Genomic DNA, 27,075 nt, shown 5'->3' on the forward strand with positions numbered 1-27,075 from the left:
TCTGGTTGAGCAATTGCATGCATACAAAGAGATGTGCCCGAGAAACACATTATCTCAGAACACTGGAAGTTTACAAGACGCCAAATCTTTCAATCTGCATTTGCCAAAATATTATGTAGGACAGAACAGATGATAGCTACCCATAATCAAACTTGCTCCAGTTAGAAATTAAAATATAAAACAGTTAAAAAAAAAAAACCTTCATACATCATTACAGTTTATGATAAATAAAAAAAATTCACCAAAAGGTCAAAGTAAAAGAACCATAATTTTGCCACACAATTTTTACCTGGAAATTTAAAAGAAAGAATTAATAAACAGCCAGCCCAAACTTTGTGACTTCATGTATGCTTCCGAAAGCTGCCCCTGAGGTGTTCTATGCCAACTTGAAATAAACTCTTTATATATAACTCAAAAACTAATTAAAGCTTCAGTTATTTTGTTCCTCAAATTAAAATCAGTGCAGCTATCCTTAAGATGAAGGTAACCCATATTCTGTCAAAGTAAACCAAGCCTTTTTTTTTTCATATCCATAATTATGCCTTCTTTTGTTGCAGTTACTCGGTTGGATGCATCGTAAGTTTCGACAGAATAGCAGTGAACCATTCAAGGATTTTTCTGTAGGTAAGTTTTTCTGTCCCAATATTTTTCTTGCCATGTACTCTTTCTTAAGAAGAGGCAGAATAAATTAAAGGTGTCAGAATGATTGCTTTCATGCAAGCTAGAATAAGTAACAAAGCTGAAATCTCAGAATACTGAAACGTATCTAGAATAATTAGAAAGGTAACTGATCCTTACACAAATGTACTAGAAAGACAACCGATAACCTGACAGTGTGTTATGTCAGGGAATCCTTGTACTTGTCTTACTGGGCAGCCATCACTGGATGATTTACAAGGCTACCAAAAACCAAATTTCTACAATAAGCCATTGAGCAAAGAGCAAAGAGAGAATCAGAGAAGATCATTTGCTGGTCTAGAGGCAGCAGCAAGGTCAGATGAAGAAGAGTCATCTGCTGCTCTTTCTGAGCTCTTCCATGGGTTCCTTGCAATCGGTACACTTGGTACTGACCCACTTCTTGATGATCCGTCAACACCAACATTTTCCATCTCCGTGGAAAATATAGCTGAAAAGGACACAGAAGTGACAGAAAATGAATTGAAGCTGATCAATGATGAATTAGAGAAGGTGCTGGGAACTGAAGCTAAAGATGATGGTTGTAATCTTTCTTCAGGAAGAAACAGCTATGTTAGTACTGGGAGAAGCAGCCATGGTATGTTGAAGCTGTTATCGACTTAATTATACATTCAACATGCCCCTTGACGTTTGACCTTGATTCTTTTTCATGAGCCAAACACATCTAAATGCTTAATTATAAATTCAACAGGTAGTACCATTACACTAAGTGGCAAGCCATTTGATAGTAGCGAAAACAATGGAAATGGAACGACAGTCTGTCCACTTCAAGGCTATCTCTTTGGATCAACAGTTGGATTGCCAGAGACAAGTCCTGCTGCTTCAGCTAAGAAAGAACACAGGCCTTCTCTTGGCGAGCTCTTTCAGAAGACTAAACTAGGCGAAGAAAACGATGGAGCCAAATCTGACAGGGGCGAGAAGCGAACAGATAAGGACTCTGATAAATCTGCTGTCCACCTCATGAAAAAAATACTGAAGAAAAAGATGCTTCATGCTTCCTCGCGGAACTCAGTAGCTTCTGGGGTAACTGTTGATTCAGTTTCAGCTGAGAGAAAACTCAATAAGGTACGTGCTTTGGCTAATCTTTTCCTCTGTAATTGGTGCAAAATGAACAGATATACTGCTGTGTTCACCATCATCTAAGCGTTGAGGATTTAATTTGTATTGTCACATAAAGCTGTTTGATCAATAGTATGGTTACTACTTTCGATAGAAAACTATATCCAAATACATATTTAGGTTCCAACTAAAATACTTGCAAGTCATGCAGATCCTACATATGTTCCACAGAAAAGTCCATCCTGAGAGCTCAACAGGTGGACAAAAGCCTGATAAGTCCTCAAAAAATGAGAGGGCTCATGACCGTGGAAGACTATCACTTGCTCGTGAAGATATCACGATTATCCCTCACCACCGCCTCTCAAAGGACAGCATCAAGGGTCAGTCGAATATGCAACAGTGCACACTAGATGGTGATTTAGATGAGAACCGAGAATGCTGGATCAAAACTGACGCAGATTGTAAGTTCATGCCTCACTCTCAAATCTCTAATTTTTCCCTTAAAGATATCTTCTTCTTATAAAATATTAGCCACGATATCTTTCAATAAGATGCACAGCCATTATTAAGAAAAACAACAAAATTCTCCCTGCACAAGATGTGGTATAGTTGTTTAGAAAAAAGTAAACTATTGCTACGTTCAACTTGGCTAAACTAATGTTTGTGACTAAGCAGATTTTGTTTTGTTGTTTGATTCGTAGACCTGGTGCTGGAGCTCTAAATTGCCAAAGCAGCTCATATTGTAAGATATGTTTGCCTCTCAAAAACTATGTACTGCCCCATCGTTTGATTGGTTATGTCAATTATAAAATTGTGATAGATAGAAATATGAGAAATAAAAGAGGGTATTCCTCTTAACATATGTGTGTGAGACGCATGTAAAACATGAGATGTATTAGCTGAGATTGTTCTGTGCTAAAGATTTAAGTATTAATATTGTCCCTCGGGATGGATTAAAATATGTCGTCGAAGCAATTCTGGTATCAATATCATATGTAATCTAGATAACTGGAGCATACGATGTTTCACGGTTACCCATTGAAGCGTGAACCCAACTATTCAGTCACATGAGCCTTCAGTTTCAATGTCTCAATGGAATCTCCATCACACGCGCTATCACGATCCCCGAACGTTCCGCGATCGTCTACTGAGATGCCTGCACAATACTCAAAAATAGCAATTTCGTGGGAGCAAAATTTTCTAGAAAAAAGGGGCCTAAAATCCTGCCACCCTCTAAGGGGTTAAACTATTTTCCGAAACCTGATAAATTTTTTTTTCCACGAAGAAAAGAATTTTCTTTATTTCCTATTATTAGGCATAGCAGGGACCACATAATTTAATTAACAAGGCTTTCTACTATTAAATTAATTTCTAATTTTCGAAATTAATATCTACTAGAATAAATTACGAATTATTCCACTAAAAATTAGTCCCCTTATTCAATTTCAAAATCCACCCATTAGTTCTCATTTAACCTCTTTGTTAAGATTCAGATGTTAATTAACTAAATTAAATTACTGACAATTTAATTTGTTGATCGTCTCATTTAGACTTTCACTTACATAATTTCATGTGTTGGATGTAAAATTCACCGGCCGGGTTTACACATAAAAACTTATAAACTTGCATACGAGTGTATCATCAATCTCAAAATCGAGACATGGATACAACAACTAACTATTACTCCACCAATATACATTATCATTATCCAATTTACCAGGCATATTGACCCACGAAAGAATCTCGTCTTTTAATAAACTAAAACAATAATAATATACATCTAATAATAATTATATCAAGAAAAAAAGTATAAGTTCATTTAATGACTAGAGAATTTATTTTATTAAGTCAACCTTCTGTGGACTTTTCTCCTCTTATGAAATTTCTACTCAGCTTGAAAAGAAAAGAGTACAAAATACTTATCTCTACCTGATCCGTTCATTACATACGAAATGTACTAGCACAGAAGTCGAAAGTAAATCATTACAATAATCAAGATAAATCATATATAATCCTGTGCTACAACTATTCCTGATGGTTTGTCCAATTCCATCATTAGATTGTGAAAATAATCTTATAACTTATAAAATTCGTTGATTTGATCTTCCGTATAAGCTAACTCTATACACTAAATCATCCACTATATAAGCAAAGGACACGGACGAATATATGATCTATTTAATTTTGTTAAAATTGAATAAACAATTGTTTTATAATACATACTGTATCCAAACCAAACTCATGGTTAATAGTAGTCTATATCTCAGCAATCTCCCATTTAGAATTTTAACAATGACAATTGTTAGAATATACTATATTTAAACGCATGGTTAATAGTATATGCCCTAACAATTTCTTACTTAGACTTATAACAATGCATATACAACCTCTCAGGCATTCTTTTTACATGACAATTAAAAGTCTTTTCCAATAAGCTTTTGTTAAAGAATCTTGCTAAGTTATTTTTTGATACAATTTTTGTCCAGTATGCTTTGTCGAAACTATCTAGTTTGGTATTAAACTCGACATTGGAACTATCTCAAGAGTGTATATCAAACTATGATTTTTCTTAGTATTTTCTTACTATGACGAAGTACTACTAATATCACCTTCATTACCTTACGGCAATGAAATATTAACGACTTCTTAGTATAGTATTTACTGTTCAAACATCATTCCCACTACATATAGGCATACTTTGTCTATTAGCATTTCTTCGATTACACGAATGCAATGGAACATCAAATCTGACGTGTGAGTTTGGTGTTCTTGAAAATCTATTTATTTCTTTGCCTAGTTCCTCTAAAACTTTTTTACTTATAGGTACATAGTTTATTAAGTAGTCCTTATCTAGCAAATTGACATGTGGGTTAATAATTGTATTAAATTCTTTAGGATAATAAAAGAAGCTTCATCATTTTCTTGGATATTCTATATACATGCACCTACCCATTCACAATTTCAACTTGTCTGTTTTTCCTTTTAGCACACGTGCTGGACAATCCTATATTCTAATATTTCACAGACTGAGCTTAAATTCAATCCACATTCCGTAGACAATTGAGATGTAATTCCTTATTCTAATAAGTAACTAATCAATTCTTTAGAGAAGTGCTTTCCACCGCGATCAAATCATAGTGGCTTAATATTTTCCCATGGCGCTCCTCTGTTTCAAGCCTTAAACTCCTTGAATTACTCAAAACGTTTAGAATTACAAACATCAAATAAATATATTAATAAACTGAGTAATCATTTCTGAACGATACAAAATTACCCAAAACTACCTCTTACATGTACTTTTATTGAACCAAACAAATCAAAACAGATCATTGTAACTTATCACCAGCTTTATTTCCTTTTGAAGGAAAGTATCTTTCTTTGATACTCAATTTTTCCCTCATGATTTTCATTTATCCTTTATGGGTTTGTATATTTTATAATGTATCTTTATGTATTTTTTTAGTATTATTTATCGAATATTTTCTGCATTATTACTCCATTATATGTTTAAATATCAATTTATTACCTTCATGGAACTCTTAAAATTATTATCATGAAGATTTACAAAAAAAAAAATCCATATTATAAATATATTTAAATTGATTCTAGTATTCATAAGTGATCAATAGTTTATTTATTATTTCCTTAAATTTATTCAGGAGCGATCAGTTGCCCAAATCGCTTAGTTATATTTTAGCATTTTATGCATACTTCATGACATTTTATATCATTTCATATAATTGCACTTGTATTTTTTTTATCATTTACATATTATTTACAATAATAGACCATATTTTTATAGTAATTATATTTATTATATTATACAGATCAAAATAAGTTTTTTATATTTTTATTATCCTAAGCCATTATTTTAAAGTATTTAATTGCATAAAGAGTATTTTTATATATTTGTTAGTAATTTTTTTTAATACTTTTTCTTAATTTTTCATATATTTAAATCCATCCCAAACCAAGCTAATTTTGGACCCAAAAGAGGTCTAAAATCTCATACCCAATTGCCCAAGCCTAACCAGACGGCCCCTTTTCTCAAATACCCGGTTGGGGATCCATTGACCCGCCCAATTTCCTTTAATTCTCGGACGTTGATCTCAAATGATTAACGGCCCATAATGATCCTCCTATTTTTATCTACCCAACCCCCAAACCTTAGCTCACTGCCCCTTCACCTGCTGCCTATCCCCTCCCGTCTCTCATTTCCTCTACTAACCCTAGTAGCCACAAGGGCCGTCTCTCACACCCCTCTTTTATTTTCCTTTTCATCAAAGATGCCCTCACCTTTCTGGGTGCTCATCACTCAAGCACTATGATATTTGGTACTGCTCTATTTGTGGAAGGTATATTTCGTCCGATTCAAGGTCAAAAGGACCCAATGTTGCATGAAGCTACGCTCTGCCTCTATCATTGCATAAGGCTAGGCATTGCCTTCCTCCGCGTAGGGCTGAGCAGTGTCATCATTATGTGCATAGGGCTAAGCACTGCCCTCATTACTCGTATAGGGCTAAGCACTGCCCTCATACTTGCATGATGCTAAGCTTTGGCTCCACACTTGCGTGGGGCTAAGTATTGCCCCGACTATTGCATCAGACCAAGCACGACTCCCCCACTCGCAAAAGGATAAGCACTGCCTTCCTCCATTCTTGCATAAGACTAAGAACTGTCTTCATCATCTGCATACGGCTAAGCATAGCATATCTTCTTTATTGAACAGTCAAGTATCACCAGATCCTTGCATTTTATGGGCTGAATTATCGCCACATTATCCGAAGGTATCATATTCTGAAGGAATCATCTCCATAGCCTGGGGATAACATTCCATGGCTTGAGGATCTCAAAATTGCACATCATTTTCAAAGGCAATATAGTCCAAAGGCACCATCCTCATGGCTTGAGGATACCATTTCATGGCTTGAGAATCCCTTTATTATATGTTTCATGGCCCAGAACGTCATGGTCTAAGGACATTATTCGCATCGTTCAATGACATCTTTCATGGTACAAAGGTAATTCGCATCATGTTTAAATTCACACTCGCATCAATGATATTATGACTGTTATGTATATGTTTCCCGTATTCGTTGTATTTTAAGCATTGCAGGTAACTCCCAAGGTAACCGTTCTTCAAACGGGAGCAATTCTCGCTCCAGTTTTCGCTCAAACGTTCACATTCCTTTGATATCTCCAAGTAACCGCCAATCAATAGTCGAGCATGTCCTTTCTGTAATTGTTCCCCAATTACATCACCTCATGTATCCGTAATGATCGATTCCACATCATTGTCATCTATACTCTCTATCTGTGATATCAACCATTCACGACACTATCCTATCAAAAAGAAAATCATTCTTTAAAGTTTGTAGATTCACATTATTTTGATGTTAAAATCTAAGATATGTTGATGAAATATGATTAGAAATAGATTAGAATCACTTACCCAAAGTTTGTAGATAAAAATTCCCTCTCCAAATCGCCTCCTACCGAGTCTAGGATTCGAAAATGAGAGAATACTTTGAAAAATCCCGTCTCCCAGCCCTTTGTACCTGTTGCAGTTGCGCATTTGCGACCCAGGGTTCGCATTTTACGAATCCTCGCAATTGCGGACCAGGATTCGCATTTGTGAACCCTGATAGCCTCATGCATCATTGCAATTGCGAGAAGAGCCTTGGCAATTGCGAACTAGACATCATCGCAAAAGCGAACCATTGTTCGCAAATGCAAACCAAGCCAAACTCCTGCTGACATCGCAAATGAGAAGGGGTAGTTGAAATTACGACATTTGAAACCCCACTATCACCTTCGCAATTTGCGAGGCTGGTGTTCACAATTGCGATAACTGGGCACCAACAACACCAGCACTTCAATTTCAATGCAATCCATTCTGAAACATGTCTGAAACTCATCCGAGCCCTCGGGGCTCTAAATCAATCATCCACGCAAGTCTAAAAATACTATACGAACTTGCTCGCACGATCAAAACACAAAAATAACATCTAAAATTAGGAAATGAAAAAACGCATGAATTGCAAAGTAATGTTCGAGAACATCGAGAATTACAACTAAACGTCTGAATCCTATCAAACCATCTCCAAATGATATCAAATTTTGCAGACAAGTTCTAAATAGCATAACATACATATTTCAAGTCCCAAAATTAAATTCCAAGCTCGATAGCTAGAAGTCAACCCACGATCAAACTTTTCAACTTCAAATTGCTAAATTTCGATCAAACAACATTAATCAACCTACAGATTTCCGAAATCAATTTCGGGCATACGCCCAAGTCCGAAATTACGATAAGAAGCTACCAGAGCCATCAAAATACAGTTCCGCGGTCGTTTTCACAAAATTCAAAGTTTGGTCAACATTTCTAACATAGGCTTCTAAACCAAGAATCAAAAGGGTCCAAATAAACCGGAAAGCTTCCCGGAACGAAACTAACCAACCCCGCAAGTCATAAAACCATAAATACACATGTGTAAATCATGAAAAGGGGTAACGAGGCGCAATTACACAAAACGACTGATCGGGTGGTTATAAATACGCAAAACGAGCAGTCGGGTCGTTATATTTATATTTATATTGTTATCTTCTTTCTTTTGACCATGTAGACTATTTTGAGTTAATTGATTTTGCGGCTCTTTACAAACTTGCTTTTAGTTTTATGACCCTAACTCTTTTTTTTACACATGGGAGATTTACTTTTATATAAGAGATATGTCTTTTACACATAAGAGATTTAAAAAGATCCTTTTTTCAATTTTAAAATTGTAAAGGGGCATGATGCACAAATACTATGCTCCCTCCGTTCCAATTTATGTGAACCTGTTTGACTAGGCACGCGTTTAAGAAAAAATGAAGACTTTTGGAATTTGTGGTCTTAAACAAGTCAAAAAGGGGCCCAGAGTATTTGTGTGGTTATAAAAGCTTCTCATTAAGGATAGAATTGTAAGTTTAAGCTAAATTATTACCAAATTTCGAAAAGAATCATTCTTTTTGAAACGTACCAAAAAAACAATAAGTTCACATAAACCGGAACAGAGGGAGTACTATTTTGCCCATGTTTTGGGTTCCCCACAAATTATATATCAACACACATCAGCCGCCGCCAAGTTCCGTCAGTGAAGTGGGCTCTTAAAAATGCATTAAGCTAGCATTTTTTTTTTAAAGGACACGTCGGCACTTCTGGCTTTAACTTCAGCTTAAATTACAACGTGGCACTTATGGGGATGGAAATATCACATAGCATCTTTTATGTAGTAAGAACTATTATTGGTTAAAAAATTCAAAAATAAAACAAGGTCGAAAAAAGAAAAGAGTAAAACCAAAGACCATCACTGGATGAAAATTCATTGGAGGCTAGAAAAGGTCATATAAGATGGAAAGAAAAATGATATTATATAGCCGCTCTCAAAATAATAGCTGAAAAAATATTTATTTTTTGTACATATATATATTATTTTATTTTTATACTATATACAAAAAATATACAAATTTTATACGTTTTATCGACCAAATGTCAATAATTTTTGGCGTGGGCTAAAAGTGATAATATCCTTATAAAGAATTACGTGTTTTTTTTTTTGGTAGAAAAGATATATATATACACACACAAATATTTACAAACCTAGAAGCAGTACTTAAGGTTCCTGTAGAGGAACCATTAACTGTATCAAAAGGAGTAGTACCTAAAGTAGCAGTAGCATGAGGAGTTACATGAGTAGATAAACTAGTACTAGTACTATTACATGAACTAGCTGTAGAGTTGATCATCCTTCTCCGTAGTAGTCCTTGTTGGTCTTGTTGATACAAAGATGTCAGAAAAAGTGGTGGACTTTCAAACAGTATACAGGGTTCCTTTGTATGCTTGGCTCCATAGGAAGCTAGACTGTCTGCAACATTGTTTTGCTCTCTGTAAATACTTCGGAGAGGTGGGCTATCCAGTTGTAGGAGTAAGTACCTGCAATCATTAATTATAATAGTGTATTGCATGGATTGGGAGCTGAACAAGCTGAGTAGGGCCTGTGCATCTATTTCAATGACGAGTGGTTTGAGATTTTGTTGGACAGCAATGGTTAGTCCCTTGAGCAATGCTAGCAGTTCAGTTTGAATTGCTGTTCCAGGTATTGATGTTCCTGCAAAACCTAGAATCCAATTCCCTTGCCGATTACGAAAGATACCTCCTATACCATACTTTGAGTTGTGAAGTGAGCAAGAGCCATCTATGTTAAGCTTGTAAGTATGGATATCTGGGGGGTGCCATTTAACATATAGAGATAGGGTAGAAATATTCTTGCATCTAGGGTTTGTAAGATAATAGAATTCAGCAGCCTTATTGTATACAGAGAAGATATTTAACTCCAATTTTTTATGCTCCAGGGTATTCATATTTCGTGTAAGCCATAGTTCCTATAAAGCAAATGGAATCAAGGTGGTATTTGGAATATTGTGGGGGGTAACTTGTAATTTCTGATGTATGAATACCTTAAAAAGTATTAAATTACTATCAAGGTATTGTAAGGAATTTAGAATGGTTGTGGAAATATGAAGGTTAGTCCAAAATTTTCTAGCCAGTGTACAATCAAGAAGTATATGTTTTAATTTTTGAGGGCATTTATGACACTGAGTACAAATAGCTAAGTTGAGAATACCTAACCTGTTAAGATATGCAGCTCTTGGAAGCCTATCGTGGCAGACTAACCATATAAAATGTGATATTTTTGGAGGAATAGGTAATTTCCAAATCCAGCTATAGTTTGCCAGTGGAGTAGTTGTTAGAGTATTCATACTTATTGAAAGAGAATTATACATGGAGTTAACAGTGAACAAACCTGTTGGTGTAGACCCCAGTAGATTTGGTCGTATGTTGAAGGTTGAATAGACATGTAAATATTGTGAATAATCGTATGTAGCTGAGCTGGTAATATAAACGGTAGTTGATCTAAATGCCAATTATGATTGTAGTAATAATTTGAAACAGTTTTATGTTCCTCAGCTCTTGAAAGGGGTCCATATATATATTGACGAATTAAAGTATTCTGGTTAATCCAAAGATCCGTCAAGAATTTTACATGTTTACCTGTGGCTAAATTCCATCTAAATCCAATTTTACAATAAGACCATCCTTGCATTATATTACGCCAAGTTGTTGAGCTATTTTTCCTGTGTATACTAGACGGTTTTATATAACTATGTAATAAAACTTGTGCCCATAGTTGATTAGGGTTTCGAAAAAGCCTCCATGCAAGACTTGCATGGAGAGCTTGATTTTTCAAGATAAGATTCTGGATGCCCAAACCTCCTTTATCCAGAGTTTATGTGATTGTAGCCCATTTAAAAAGATGTAATTTTCTTTTATTTATTGTGGTGCCCCAAAGGAAGTTCCTTTGGTACCTAGTTAGGGAAGTAATTATATTAGAAGGTAATTTGATATACTGCATAATATGGTTGGGAAGAGAGTTTAAAGTTGAACGTATTAAAGTTGTTCGTCCCGCCTTTGTTAAAAAATTTATTTTCCAGCCAGCCAACTTATTTTTAAAATTTTCTATTAAGAACTGGTAATCCATTTTTGTTGGTTGACTAGTAAAAATTAGAAAACCAAAGTACTTTCCAAAAGTTTTACCCTCACTCATGTGGAACGGTTGTAGTATAGTATTTCTAAGAGTGGAAGAGCAATTTTTGGAGAAAAATATCTTAGATTTTCCAAAATTGATTGTTTGGCCTGAGTGATTAGTAAACTGTGCAAGTGTACTAACCATCTCTTGGAAAGATTTAGTTGTAATCTTGGAAGTAAGAATAATATCATCCGCAAAAAATAAGTGGGATAATTGAGGCCCTTGATGACCTAATGAGACAGATGACCAATTACGATAATCAACTGATGTATTTATCCTTCGTGAAAACATTTCTAAGCATATAATAAATAAATAAGGTGACGGAGGATCTCCTTGTCTAATTCCCCGTGTTGGTTGGAAGTATTCAGTAGGATTTCCATTAATCAGTATTGAAACATTACTAGTTGTAATACAAGACATAATAAGCTTTATGAAGGTGGGTGGGAAATTAAGAGAGCATAGAGAGTAATGGATAAACGACCATTCTAATTTATCAAAAGCTTTCTCTAAGTTCAATTTTAGAAGCATGTTGACATTATTGCCTTTCATGTTTTTGAAGCGAGTAATAACTTCTTGTACTATAATAGCATTGTCTGCAGCCCTTCTATTTTTTTGAAAACTAGATTGAGTTGGGTTGATGAGATGTTGTAAAAGAGGTTTTAGGTGGTTTGCAATAATCTTTGTAATGATTTTGTAAATCGTATTACAAAGACTAATTGGTCTGTATTGATAAATAGTGGAAGCAGTCTTATTCTTGTGTATCAAACAAATGAAAGTATTATTTATGGAGGGGTCAATTTTATGTTCGCTGAAAACCGTATGACAAACAGATTTTACTGAGTTGCCAATGATATTCCAGTATTTTTGGTAGAAAAATGGATGAAGTCCATCCGGACCTGGTGCTTTAAGAGGTTTGAAGGAATGTATATCATTTGTAATTTCCCAGTCTTGTAATGGTTGAGTTAAAGTAGATTGGGCGTCAGATGATAAAACATTTGAAGGGTTGATAGAAGTATTTTAAGAGAATCTAAGTTGCTGAGTTTGAAATAAATTATGATAATAAGTAGTAATATTATCCCTAATAGAAATAGGGTCCGTTATCCAATTACCTCCCTGATCTTGAATGGTTGTAATACGGTTGACTCTTCTACGATTTATAGTACTTAGATGAAAGAATTTTGTATTCGCATCCTCGTCGTTTAACCAGTCAACACGTGATCTAAGTTTCCAAAAATCTTCTTCTAATTTTAGAATTGTATTAAGATCCACTATGAGTGTACGTTCTAAATTATGTAATAATAGGCTCGTAGGATAGTGGTTTGAGGACTGAATACCACTGATTCGAGCCATTAGCTTCTTTTTACGTTTGAATATATTTCCAAAAGTAGAAATATTCCATTCTTGTACTTATGTAGTAAATTTATTAATAGCAGGGATTAATTAAAAATGTTCTAACCAAACTTGGTTAATTAATGAAGGGAAAGTAGGATGTGAAACCCAAATTGTTTCAAATCGAAATATTTTTTTTCTTGGGAGAGGGTAGTATTGTAGTTCTAATTTAAGCGGGCAATTGTCTGAATGAATACGAGGAAGATGTGTAACAAGTGTATTAGGGAATTGATTAAGCCAATCATAATTAGCAAAAATACGATCTATTCTTTCAAGTATATTACTGTTGTTATGTCTACCATTTGTCCACGTATAGAGGCTCCCTTTATAACCTAAAATCTGTCAAGTTGCAATAGTTGATACAGTTTAAGAATTTATTAGTTCTTGAGTTATTTATCGATAAGCCACCAAACTTATCATCTGCTTCTAAAATTTCATTGAAGTCTCCCCCAATTACCCAAGGACCCTTATAGTTATCAAATATGCACGTTAAATTGGCCCATAATAATTGTTTGTTAGCTAAGTTAGGACTAGCATAAATAGCAGTAAACAAAAATTTAAAGGGATTGGGGAGCACCTGAACATTGAAGTGTATTTCCTGACCTGTGGAGGCTACAGATTCCACATGCAACACATCAGCCAACCACAATTTTTCGCAATTCCTCCAGATTGGCCAATAGCTGCAACCTCTATCAATCCTGTGAAGTTAAAATTATCCTTAACCATTTGGTGGTTGCTACTGTGAGTTTCCAGCAGAACAACTAGAGCTGGCCTGTTGTAGTCAAGTAAGGATCGAAAATTCCTTCTAAAATCATCTGAATGAACACCCCTGCAATTCCAAATAATAAAATTCATGTGGCTGTCAGTATAATCAAACAGGCGACTATTCCTTTGATCCCTTTGAGTGCTTGTCTGGCCTGGTCTGAAGACGATAGTGGGCATTAGAAGCATTGCATATTTCCCTACTGAAGGATTTGTAGTTGGCCTTAGACGGAATGAGGTTGTGAGGAGATTTTGAGGACACCTTATATAGATCTTTCTTTCATATTCCTCCTTCTGGACAAAGACTTTTATTCCATCTAGAAATGCATGGATTGGTCGAGTTTCTCTGTTGTAAGCAACTGCTGCATCTAGTTCCACTTGAAAATTTTGGTCTTGTTCTTCTGGAGGGGGACTGTGTGGGGGTGATTGAGTGGGTGATAAAACTGGGGTTGGAGGTGGTGGTGGATCCCAGTAAGGTTGGATCCACGGTGTGGCAGTATAGGGGTGTGGATAAAAAGGCATTTGAAGAAGGTGTGGATGAAGATGAAGGGGGTCCCAATATGGTGTTGGTAGGGGAGGTTGTTGGTATGGCGCAATGTATGGAGCCTGGGTCATTGACCAATGGTACCTGCTGTAAATCTCCATTCCTAATTGCATGCCCTCCATCACTATCTGAGCCAGATCCCTGGGGTGATTGATAAGGATGGTCACCTCTTGATGGTTGACCTCCATCGTAAAAGTGAGAACATGGCTTTGTAGCCCGGTCTCCAGCCAAGATGTGAGCTGCGTTGGTGCATGAGGAGTCTGTGCAGTGTAAACTATGGTGTTTGGTTCCATGATCAAGTGTGGAGGAGGAAGAGAGTGAGGTGCGTGATTGTGGAGCAAACGATGAGTGGACTGGTTTAGTGTTGAGTGGTGTCTCCTTAGGTAATTGAGATTTGGTGAGAACATCTTTTTGATGGTGGAACTTGGAAGATAAATTAATGATATTGTTAGGTGGACTGAGAGAAGTTGTGTCCGGATTTAATAAAGTTATAATGGAGGATGTATCAATGGTGGAGGAGGTCGGTTGGATTGATTGATGTGGTGGTAATGTGTTGGTGTTGTGTGAAGAGGTGGTCAAACAATCATTGCCTAGTTGCATGGAAATTGTGAAATTAGGGTTAGGGGTGGACGATGAGGGATGAGCAAGTGTAATTGTGGTTGGTATGTCATATAGTAGGGTTTGCATGGTATTTGGTGAGGAAGTGTTTAGACAGTCGGTGTGCATGTGGAGGGGGCCTACGTGGCCGTTTGCATGGCATTGAGAAGATGTTGAATGTGGACTAAATGATGAGTGGACCAGTTGAATAGGCACTTGAGTGCAATTTGGAGGAAATAATTTTGCATCTTTTGCTTGTTGAGGTAGTGTAGCAGATACTTCCAAATCCTCATTAATTAATGAAGCAAAAGGATTAGTGGTTAAAGTAGGTGGGTTATGTGTCGTGTTTGGTTGGGTATTAGGTATAGTAGTAGGGTTTTTAAGAGTTAAGTGTGTAAAAGGAAGAATAGGAGGAGTAAAGGTGGAAGACTTACCTAAAAAACCTGGAGGATGAGTGGATTTATCGACAGTGTTATAACTAGATTTGGTAAAAGTTTTTTTCCTTGGGAATTGTACTGTTTTCCATTCTGCTGTTGATGGATTTTGTGTAAGGTTAGGGGTAACATGTGGATTGAGATGGTTAATATCAGAAGGGTGTGCATCTTGCACTTGATAGGTGCAAATTCTTTGGTTACGCCCCATCCGACCACATTTAATGCATAGCAAATTCAATCCTTCATAGAGGATGTTTTGCTTGTGATTTCCAATATAAACATGTGAGCTTAAAGGTTGATCCAACTGTATTTCAACATACAGTCGAGCATATCGACCTCTTGTTGTTAAAGAGGTACAATTATCAACTGATAATAATTTACCAATCTTATTACCCACTTTTTGAAGAATATGAAAATCATAAAATTCAGTAGGTAATTCCGGTAGACGTAAACATATAGCGGAATAATTTATTTTCGTCTCCGATTCCATAAATTTTGGTTCCCATTGACGAACTGAGAGAAAATGATTCAAAATAAACCAAGGGCCATTATGTAAAGCACGAATTTTATTTTCTTCCTTCTGAAACTTTAGAAGAAAAAAATCAGAGCCCAAATCGATTAGAGGGAGGTTTTCTGTGGGTTGTCAAAGAGTATAGATTTTTTGTCGAAGTATTTGATGTTCCACCTTCCGACCATAAACCTTAACAATTACTGCATGTTGCCAGGGTTTATAAATTCTACTCTTTTCTTCGAGTGAAAGTGGAATAAAATTTGAGGCAGCTACTGGTGCCTCCAGTTCATCCTCAATCGTCATGGAAAATGTTTGAGGGTCATGGCCAGTAGGGGATGAGAAATTATGAGTTGTAAAGGTTAGAGTGTTGAGGTAGGATTTGTGATGTGAAACAGTAGGAGGGATAGGGAGGTCAGGCGAATGATCATTGGTCGTGTTGGATTACTTTGGGAAGTTTGGGTTGTGTTTGAGTGTGTAGAGATATCTGGGGGTTTGGGAGGTTTAATAGTTGAAAAAACAGGTAGGTGTTGAGAGTAAAGGAGATCCATAGTGCTGAATTACGTGTTAGAGGAATATAGAGTAATTAAAGAAAAAAATCCTAAACACTAAAATATCTTGAAAGGAAAAACTCCTTCCGCATATTAGGTTTTGTACTCTATCTTAAATTTTTATGAGTCCTTTATTTATCCTTTTAATTATTAATTTGATTACGCTTAAAAGATTATAAATGCTAATTCTTACTTCAGATGGAATTGATTGAATTTGTATATCATATAATAGAGAAACAACAAACCAAAATCGATTTGGTTTTCGCTTTGGTAAAGACTAATCGAAACCGTGAACACCCTTACTTACATCATTGTTGCTGATGGTAGATGTAAGACCTATTTATGGAAAATGTAACAAAAGAAGGATATTATTATATTGTACTTAAAAATGTTTAGCCAAAATTTTAGCAAGAAAAAGTATAACAATTTTAAATAACTATAAAGAAATTGTTATATATTCAGCAGCATGCCTATTTCATTAATTGTTAACTAATCTATACACTATATTAAAAGCACGAAGGCCCTTAGCGAAATGTCGTTCGTCTTTTTTACCCTTTAAAAATAGAGTTTACATTCGATAAAATAGTAATTTAGTTATTTTCCTAATATGTATAAGGAGTCATTTAATTATTTTCCTAATATTTAGGACTACGAAATCAACTAGGTTTTATATATTACATCCTTCCTTATTAGGATACGTAGAAAGCCTTAATATTTAATTAGAACTTCAAAAACAATATTTTACTTTTTTTTTGGTAATTAATTTCTTTATATTAATCACCAAAGTGAGACCATTACAAAGCTATAGTCAGCATCATACTCTGGTAACTATCTCACTAAATCACAGTATCCTTAATCTACTCAAAAGGACTGTACAAGCTACTACTCTCTATACTAATAAGTATTTCTGTAATTGAATTCTAGCTTTGGGCTCAACTCTAACATTACAAATATAGGCTATCTCTCGAACTATACTATCACAGTGACGATATCTGTTTTCAAAGATACGATTATTTCTTTCCAGCCATAATGCATAGGATGCTTCAGTGAATACCAGTTTGCAAGTATTGGCCTGGTTGGATTTTCCTTTTGCTTTCTTGAAGATCCATTGAAGATTATGTTGCCAATTGCTATAGCTTACTTGATCTTCCTGAATCCATGTTCATATTCTACTCCATAATTCTGTTGCATAAGAACACTGTAGAAACATATGATCTCTTGTTTCTAGTTGTCCATGGCATAATACACAACTTTGATCAATGGTCATTCCCCAGCTTGCTATTCTGTCTTTGGTAGGAAATCTCCCATGTAACATTAACCATAGGCTGAAAATAGCCTTTGGTCGATGATCGCAGCCTACTCCGCACCAATAAAAGGTAGCAAGAGAGGGTCGCAATAGCTTTTACCCGATATGAGGGTCGGGATTGAATTCCTCAGGGAGCTAGAAAGGGAGTTGATGTATCTATTTAGTCTAGAATCGTGTAATTGTTCTAAATATCACTTCCAATATTTTTGGGTTTTCTTTTATAAACTAATATTATAAAACTACTAATTAGGAATGAACTAGATTACGCTAAGAGATAATTACTAAGAGTTGTATCTAATGGGAAGAAGGGCACTAGAGTCGTGACATCACCGGGTGGCTAATTGACGGGTAGATGCTACTAAGGTTCGATTGACATAATTGGGGCTTATGCTATAACCGTTTTAAAATTTTACCCACTCTCACACCTCTCGGTAGAGAGAGTGATTTTTCTCAATTCACTCTCTCTCGACCAAATGGGTAGGCAAATTAGATCAAGCAACTAGGGTTCAAGTAGGGTGATTACTCTCTCGAGGTTTAACCCGTTAATTGGGACTATCATTTCTCATGAGTCCATCCCAATTCCTTGTTGGGTCAATTTTGGAGACTTAGACTCTCTTTCTCAAGAAGAGTCAAATCAACAAAGCTCAAATCAGTATTTGCAACCACCAATTCATAGATTAAAACATAAAATCAACCCAAATAGCAAACACCCATAGTCAATCTAACCCTAGATGGAAACACCCATCAATTGCCCACACTGGGGTTGAGCCACAACCCTAGATAATGGGTTTAGCTACTCATGCTTGAAGAAGAAAATAAAGAAATAGATGAAGAACAAGACATACTAATCAAATGCTAAATTAAAATACACGAATCTATCGTTAATTTGAAGCTAAGATGCCAAAAATGGCTACAGATGAAGTTCTCACGAGCGCAACTCCTGAAATAAAATAACTGATACCTTAAAAATGGAAAAAGGTTCTATTTATACTAAGATGGAAAAACTGGACAAAAATGCTCCTGCGGGGTCAGTGCGGGCCGCACAAAATTGACCGCGGCCGCACTAGGCTCTTGGACTTCAAATTTGGGCTCTATGAACTTGGCCTCCGCGGACCGCGTAGAATGGACCGTGGCCGTGGAGGTCTATAACGCGGTCCGCACAAGTATGACCGCGGACCGCACGACTTGAACCATGGCAATTTTTAACTCTCTGAATCTCTCTTCCGCGGACCGCACAAAGTGGTAGTGCGGCCGCGGAGCCTTCACCGCGGACCGCGCAATGTGTAATGCGGCCGCGTTGCCTGACGCTTGGTTTTGCCATCTCTCTGAATCTACCTAGTGCGGACCGCAGAAAGTCGAATGCGGCCGCACTAGGCCTTTTTGCCCTCAGTTTGCCTTGTCTTTGATACTTGAGCAGGTTTCACTCCCTTTGAGCCGATCTTTGACATTTCGTCACTTTGTTGATCAAACCTGCAATTAAGCACACTTGTGAGCCTTTTGGGACTATTTTGTAACAATTTATAACCAACGCGTAAGCAAGAAGGAGCGTAAAACACGTTAAAATCACTAGTTATCAACTCCCCCAAACTTAAGCTTTTGCTTGTCCTCAAGCAAACAAAATAAGACCCATCCCTTAAGGTAAAATCCAAGAATTTCCAGCTATCCTAAAGTAACCTCAACAAGCATCAATTGGGACTAACAATTGCCCTCAATACGAATGAATCATTAACAATATTTAGACTTTGAACAACCATGGATTAAGTGCGACACAAGAGCATCAAGAGTTGACTCAACACATCAAAGAACTCTTTCAATTACTTTGGTCATTGTGGAACCCAAACTCACACATCCTCAACTCTCCCTAAGCACACCTCACCTTTAGAATAGTGGCACACAAAATGAGGTTAATGGGAATTCACTCATCTCTCTCAAGGAAAGGTCACAAGTCCGGCTCTAGGTACCATATGCTTGCCCCTTATGTAAGTATCCACTAATGTAAGCTTCATTCAACTCAAGATCATATAGGGCTTTTGTGGAGTCATTGTGAAGGCTTTTGGTTCAGGGTAGGAAATGTTTTGGTCTAAGTGGGTTCCATCTTCCCTTAAGCACTTCTTTTGATTCATTTGGCGCAATTCAATTGACTTTATGAGTCATTTCACCTCTTTCCAAGGGGTTAGAGAGACACATTGTCACTCTTTCTTATGCATTTCAAACCTTTTCTCCTCTTTTAAACTTTTCACACTTTTCTTTCTTTTTCACTGCTTTTCTTGAATCCCTTTTTATTCTTTTTCACATTGAACTTTCTTTTTGTCTTTTTGCTTTTCTTTCTTTTTCATTGCCTTTCCTTTTCTTCACGTTTGTGCCTTTTTACCACTTTGTTGCAATCCTCGTCTCTCTCCCCAAACTTATACTTTTGCCATGTGCTCAAGGAAAGATCGGGTGCCAAGAGAGGGTATCTTTTAGAACGGGTGAAGGCTTGTAACATGGTTCTTGAAAGAAAAAGGTCTAAGGCTCAAAAAGGGTTAACTAGGGATCATATTATTGGTAGGCTATGGAATTTGTTCAACTATCATTTGGATCAAGGAGAGCCTATAATCACTTCCCAAGTCAAATTTCACTTAAGATTTCGCCTCAACGAACATTCAGGGCAAGTTCTAGACCAATGGCTCGGGACTTGGACTCGCAATTCAATTTCTCACCACACAAGCTAGGGGATTGCTTAAGACATCGAGTCGGGGGCCCACAACAACCTTAGATACAATTTGAGCACACAATGGTCCCGAAAAACCACTTGATGATTATCGGCCAACGCAAGAGTCTCGAGGCCACAACTTTCACCATCCTAAACACAACATTTTGTCTTTGACCATGGTATCAAAGGCAAATGTGCTAGGCCCAAGTGAAGCTTTGCTTGAGGTACCCTTAACTATAAACTACCAAAAACAAAAACAAAAACGGACTCAAACCCTTAAGAAGGTTGTCACGCCATTTATCATTGGGAAGAGCCACCCGGTTCACACAAAACTCCACCTTTGGAAAGAACCGTGGCATTAAGAAAACCAAAGGCTTATTAAAACATCCAAAGCAAAACAAAAGGCTACGAGCCTATATAAGAAGCTAAAAATGAAAAAATTTTGCGAAAATAGAATATAGAATGAATATGTACAATAGGGGAGTGAATATACAATGGGGAATGAATATATACAATGATGTAACTTTATATACAGACCAAAGGAAAGATAAAAAGTACGATAAAAGTAACTAAATGCAAGATTATATACAGACCAAATGAAAAATCAAGAAAGCATAAAATAGTATCAATATATACAGTCATCCCAAAAGTGAAGGACGCACCCCCTCGAGTAAAAGCTAGCATTGTCCCCAATGCCAACTAACAAAATAAGCACCAAAACGTATAAGTAAAGGATATGAAGACTCCCTAAGCCTCGTCCATCTGCATAGGAGCATGTGTGGTCTCTGGGTCCTCGGTATGCTTGGGAACCTCAGACCGGTTCCCGGTATCCTGTTGCTCAGCTGCTGGGACCTGGGACTTGACCTGTACTGGCTCTGGCTCTGGTACATCCGGTGGCTGACTGGAGGAAGCCTCCGGTGGGTCCGCCAACTGGATTATAGCATCATCTTCTCTAGGGATAGTCCTCCTCCTCTTCGGAGGCCTCTGTGTCTGCTCCGGATCTGTGGCTGCTACTGGAACTGCTGCTGGAGCTGGGTCCTCAAACAATAAGTCTAAAGGCAGGTGGTCTGCCTTCGGTCTATCCACATCCGCCCTCAGCTTCTTTAGGGACTCCCTGGAGACCCGTGTCTTGCGTAGCTTCTTGTGCTCCTTGGCAAGATCCTTTTGAGCCTTGCCATGTGAATCCACAGCCTTTGCCAAATCAGCCTGGGTACTGAGAATCTTCTCCTGGTTTTCTAGTATCTTCTTCAATGCATCCTCAATAGATTGTGGGACCTGTACTGGCTGAGGAACTGACCGAGCTGCAATGGTGGAGGTCAAGGTAGACAACTTGGATGAAGCAATATACATCCAGTTGTTCAGGCTCTGAAGTATCTGGCTCAGCCGGTGGGCAGTGATAGGATGGGCCCGGGAAGATTGAATCTCCGGGCCAGCTGAGGTAGAAGGGCCTGGAGGAATGTCAGCTGAAGTGGAAGGTCCTGGAGGCATAGCTGCAGTAGTGGAGGCCGGCTCAGAGGGAGCCTTTACCACAACTGGCTCTTCAGACTGACCAGTTGGGGCAGAAGCCGGTGCCTTGTAGTTCTTGTCCTTGGGGTTGTTTGGCCCCTTCAAACTGTACCATGAAAATAGAACTACTGGTTTGGCCTTGACATCATAGGACTTCTTTTCCACCTCCAAGTCCCGGAAATACATAGAGAGAGTGTTGGGGTAAGGGTAGTTCCGGTCGTGCTCTGCACCCACTAAGGAGATAATGCGGGTCATAACATTCCCCACATTGATGGGGTATCCCTCCATGATGGAAGAAACCAATACAGCCCGGTGGAGAGGAATGGTCTAGTCATGGGTAGTAGGGTCCAACCGACTGCAAACAAAAGTCAACCAACCCCTAGCCTCAAAGTTTAGGGTCCTCCTCAGTATTTTTACCCCCGCAGTCAACCACTCAGGAACGGTACCTGGGACTGCCAGGTATTGAGCTAACCATGGACCCCCTCGCCCATCTCCAACTTTGCCTGATATTGAGTCTCGTCCTCTTCATTGAAGCCCAAATATTCGTTCAGAGACTTCCCATCGAACAACACCTTTTTGTCTCGAACCTTGGTCACTTTCCTTGACGATGTGGGCCACATTACAGTAAAATTCCTTGACCATATGTTCATTTGCCTCAATACACTGCTCCATAAATATTTCCCAGCCCACTCTAGTCCTAAACTGCCTTTGCACGTCAGGGTTGTGGGGTAATAAGTCTTTGTCAATGAAACTTCGCTCCGGTATCAACTTTCTCACCGGCCACCACTCTCTAAACTTGTGGTACGCTATCTCACTCACAAATCTATTTTCCCACACAGCGAGCTTCCTAGTTTGGGCAATGCCTCCCACCTGAGGCTCACCACCCACCGGTACCTCCTCATCTCCCTCATCATCTCCGCCTGCACTCTCCCCAGATAATGAAGCTGTGGGGGAGGTGGAGTCGTCCCCACTACCGGCTGCTGAGCCCTCAGACGACTCAGAAACGATATTGCCTGGCCTTCGGATAGTGGGTGATGGTGGAGGCGTATCATCAGTCAATTGAAAGTCGGTGACGATATGAGTTGGGACTGAGTCTGAGGAGATATCTTGGGAGGGCGACATACTCACTCCCCGAAGAATGGGAAGCAGCTCTATCTGCGTCTTTTATCAGCTTTCGGGTTTTCTTTATGTTTTCCCGAGCTTGGGGAGTGAGTTTGACTATTCTCTTTCCTTTGCCCCCTCGGGAGAAATCACCTCTCCCGGGTTATTTTGATCCTTTGCCTCCTTGTTGTTTAACCATTATCAGATGTGAAGATGGAGTGCAAGTAATCAATCTAAGCAATGATTTACGGGAAAAGATAGGATGAACAGTAAATTTTTTGTCTCTGAGAGTTAAAATTCTGAAAAGGGTAAAAGGAGACCCTTGAGGTCTATTTATAGAAAAAGGTGTGGGACCCAGTTTTACCTACCCAGCGCGGCCGCACAAAACGGACCGCGAACCGCACTGGGTTTGTTCAGAAGAAGTCTGAGAAGGCAACCTCCGCGGTCCGCACAAACAAATCGCGGCCGCGGAGGTCCACCGTGGTCCGCACTAAATGCAATGCGGCCGCAGTGGCAAACTTCAGAGAGTACCTTCACCAGTGCGGACCGCACAAAGTGCAATGCGGCCGCACTGGCAACTTCAGAGACTGTTCAATTTTTCCAAAATGTTTTGCACTGCATCAACACAATCCCTGCAACATCTCACAATCAATTAGTCAAAAAATCAAACCCAAACCACAAAGAAAATCAAAGAAAACAAGAAGAAAAAGACATGGGTTGCCTTTCAAGAAGCGCCTGATTTAACGTCACGACACGACGCGAGTTACCATCACATCATTTCAAATGAACAATAGCCACCACATGGCTATCATCGCACTTCCTAAGATAATGCTTGACACGGTGCCCATTCACCCTAAAGACTTCACTACTTTTTTCCTTCAAGTCTAGATCACCAAATGGGGTCACACACACAACTTCAAATGGTCCACTCCACTTTGATTTCAGTTTTCCCGGAAACAACCTTAGACGAGAGTTGAATAAGAGCACCAAATCACCAACTTTGAACTCCTTTCCACGAGCATATTTGTCATGAAGGTACTTCATCTTGTCCTTATACAAGGACGAACTAGAGTATGCATGGAACCGGAATTCATCAAGTTCATTAAGTTGTTCAACACGAAGATTGGCCGCAACATCCCACTCAAGATTAAACTTCCTCAAGGCCCACATGGCCTTATGCTCCAACTCCACTGGTAGATGACATGCTTTCTCAAACACCAATCGGTACGGTGACATACCAATTGGGGTCTTGTAAGCGGTCCGGTAAGCCCATAGAGCATCATCTAACTTTTTAGACCAATCGGTCCTATTGGTGTCACGCCCTAAAACCGAGGGGCGTGACCAGCACGCGACCGGGTAGCCCCAGTCAAGAGGACCTGGGTGCCTTTCCTATCCCACGTGCTACCCCGTGTTTTCATTACTCATTAATCAAAGGGAATAGCCATTTATAATTAAAACACCTTTTTACGAATTATACATAACATACATGGTTACTTAGCGTGGTTTACAAGTTATACTGCCCATATACAAAATACATAAGTACATAACCCACGTTTCCTGTCTACGGAGCCTCTAAGGATACAAAAGGGTTTTATAATACTTGCTGGTAACAAGGCTCCGGTTATACCTTACACAAATACCAAAAATAAGACTCCGGGAAGAAAAGCGGCATGAGCCACGCCGGGCCCCGAGAAGAAAGGGGCTTACCAATTCAGCTGACGGGAAGTGAAGGAGTGCTACTGTCGGTGGACTGGAGTACCTGCTATAGAACGACCTACAATCATAACACGAATGTAGCGCCCCCGGCAAAAGGGACGTCAGTACATTTGAATTGTACTGGTATGTATGAACAAACTTTACCCCAAGTAGAATCAATCAATACACAGATAACAAACAGTAATAGAATCAACAACCAAATGCACATGAAAGGAACAACCAAAGCCAAACAAGTTTCACAATCTCTCCTTTTCCCCTTTCAACATTATTTCATCACATCAATGATTTCACAACTTTCTCATATTTTCATTTCAGTAGTGATTATGATCACTTTTCCACCTTTATTACCTCGGCCACCCTTATTACCTCGGCCACCCTTATCACCACAACCCACACCTTATTACTTCGTGTTGCGGCGCGCAACCCGATCCCACCGAACAATCACATTTCACACAACAACAACAACAACAAATCACATTTCACACGTCAACCACAACAAATCACAAAGAATTTTCATAACCATCAACACCCTTTTCCATCATATACAACAGCCCGCATACAATTTAAGTCACAACGATAATTGCCCACGACAAGTCACATACGATATTACCACAGTTTTTTCAATTGCATCAATCACGATTTCTTTCCATCATTTGTTACACAGCTTTTACCACATAAACAATTCAGACGCACACACTTGGTTTGTTGCCATTTACTTACACCATTATATCGGGAGACCTAACCAACAACGTTCAAGGCATATCAATCACAAGAATTCACAAATAGCCCACATAGATATCACATGCCAAATACTCGTACACCAAACAAGGAGACTTTACAAGGGTCAAAGTTAGCCATACATACCTGGAATCGAATTTCCCTTTTTAACTTCTACTTCGGCTCACCAACAGCCTACTACCGACAATCTAGTTCACAAGTCAACACATATATCTTAGAATTGAAGTTCACAATTACTACCCGAACTTTATTTAGGTTATCAACCGCCCCTTTTGCAAATTTATACTACTACCCAATTCTTTTTACTAGATTTTAGGTATTAAAGAACATGCATGTATGTTTTCAACTTTTATTTTCAAGAATCAATGCATGAGAATACCCTTTTTGTTTAAATCCGAAAACCAATGAAAAAGGGCTGGGTATTTTACCTGCAAGAACGGAGACGAAAACAATTGCTTGAAATTTTCCGGCCCGGGTGACTTTGAAGAATCAAATTGATGAAGGTAGGACTTTCTCTCTCAAGAACTCTCTCTTCCCTCTCTCTAGTTTGTTCAGAAAATATGATAAAATGAGGGGGTTAGGAGCCCGGAGTCAGGTAAACGATCGCAAAGAAGAAATGTGGCCCGCAGAATGGACCGCAAAAGTGCTCAGGGAATCTGACCCTTCTGTCTGGGGTTTGCGGTAGAAATGCGGTCCGCATACCCGTTCTGCGGTCGCATAATGCACCGCATAACTACCCTTTACAAAATTCCAAGATGATTATATGATGACTATGCGGTCCGCATATCAGTTATGCGATCGCATAATGGACCGCATTTTGACCTCAAATTTGACTAACACACTGACTCACTTTGCGATAGAAATGCGGTCTGCATACTTGATTTGCGACCGCATCCTGGACCGCATAATAGCACTTTTCTGGAAAACTTTGATTCCTTGATTTTTAAATGCTTAGATCAGTACAAAGGGTCTAAACCGCGGCGAGCTTGCTCGTCGCGAAGAATTTTACACATTCCTAACATATACTCGGAACTGGGCACTACGAGCTACTAGGTTTTGTGTACAAATTTTCACGGGGCCTTACATCCTCCCCCACTTAAAATCATTCGTCCTCGAATGAGGATTTTTAAAATCATTTGGTTTTGAAAACATGATATGCAAACTCCCAATTTTTACTAACTTCCATATTTTTAGAAAAATTTTGCCAGAGTTTCCTTTGTAATTAGACTTATCTAGCTGTCAGAGAGCCCCCGAAACATATTTCCAAGCATCATTACACAATTCCTGTTATCCCTATAACTGGTATATAATTCATTACTTCAACACTTGCACATATTCAATCACTTGTTACATTTTGCACGTAATTTAGTCACTTCAATGAGTCCCATACAATTTAACCACTTCAACATACTATATGCATTTCAATTTATCATTACCAATCTACACTACCATTAACCATCCACTTATTACAAGACTTTCATTTACCAAAAGGGGTTGCACATGACTCAAATAATCACAACACATACAATTCTTGCACAACTTGGGGAGTTACAATAGTAAAGCATTTAGAAAGAAAAGATGGGGTGTCTTTGCACCAAGTTGGACATAATATCAGTTTGCTTAGAGATAAGAGTTCGCATGATTACTGCTAGACTTATTCAAACAGGTGGGGATATTTTTCCTTCATTGTATTTTCCGCTTCCCATGTGGCTTCCTCAACTCGTTGACTTCGCCATAATACTTTAATTGAAGAAATTTCCTTATTCCTCAATTTACGGACTTTCCTATAAAGAATAGCAACCGGAGCTTCTTCATACGATAACTCTTCATTAACCTCGATAGTCTCA

General features: G+C 38.2%; 1 protein-coding gene across 1 annotated transcript; it reads left to right on the forward strand.

Moving 5' to 3' along the window:
• The first annotated feature begins 343 nt into the window (after positions 1 to 343).
• Positions 344 to 2,716, forward strand: LOC109210652 (protein LAZY 1-like). The gene is made up of 6 exons (XM_019374107.1): positions 344 to 483; positions 558 to 624; positions 848 to 1,273; positions 1,388 to 1,761; positions 1,967 to 2,216; positions 2,457 to 2,716. The coding sequence occupies exons 1-6, from the start codon at positions 478 to 480 to the stop codon at positions 2,474 to 2,476; spliced, it is 1,143 nt and encodes a 380-aa protein (XP_019229652.1). The 5' UTR covers positions 344 to 477; the 3' UTR covers positions 2,477 to 2,716.
• Positions 2,717 to 27,075: the final 24,359 nt, after the last annotated feature.

This window comes from Nicotiana attenuata, unplaced genomic scaffold (genome assembly GCF_001879085.1).
Source record: "Nicotiana attenuata strain UT unplaced genomic scaffold, NIATTr2, whole genome shotgun sequence".
Classification (NCBI taxonomy): domain Eukaryota; kingdom Viridiplantae; phylum Streptophyta; class Magnoliopsida; order Solanales; family Solanaceae; genus Nicotiana; species Nicotiana attenuata.

Coding starts and splice junctions, on each gene's coding strand:
- LOC109210652 (XM_019374107.1), top strand. Junction 1,274..1,387: donor TACTGGGAGAAGCAGCCATG/GTATGTTGAAGC, acceptor TAAATTCAACAG/GTAGTACCATTACACTAAGT. Junction 1,762..1,966: donor CTGAGAGAAAACTCAATAAG/GTACGTGCTTTG, acceptor CAAGTCATGCAG/ATCCTACATATGTTCCACAG.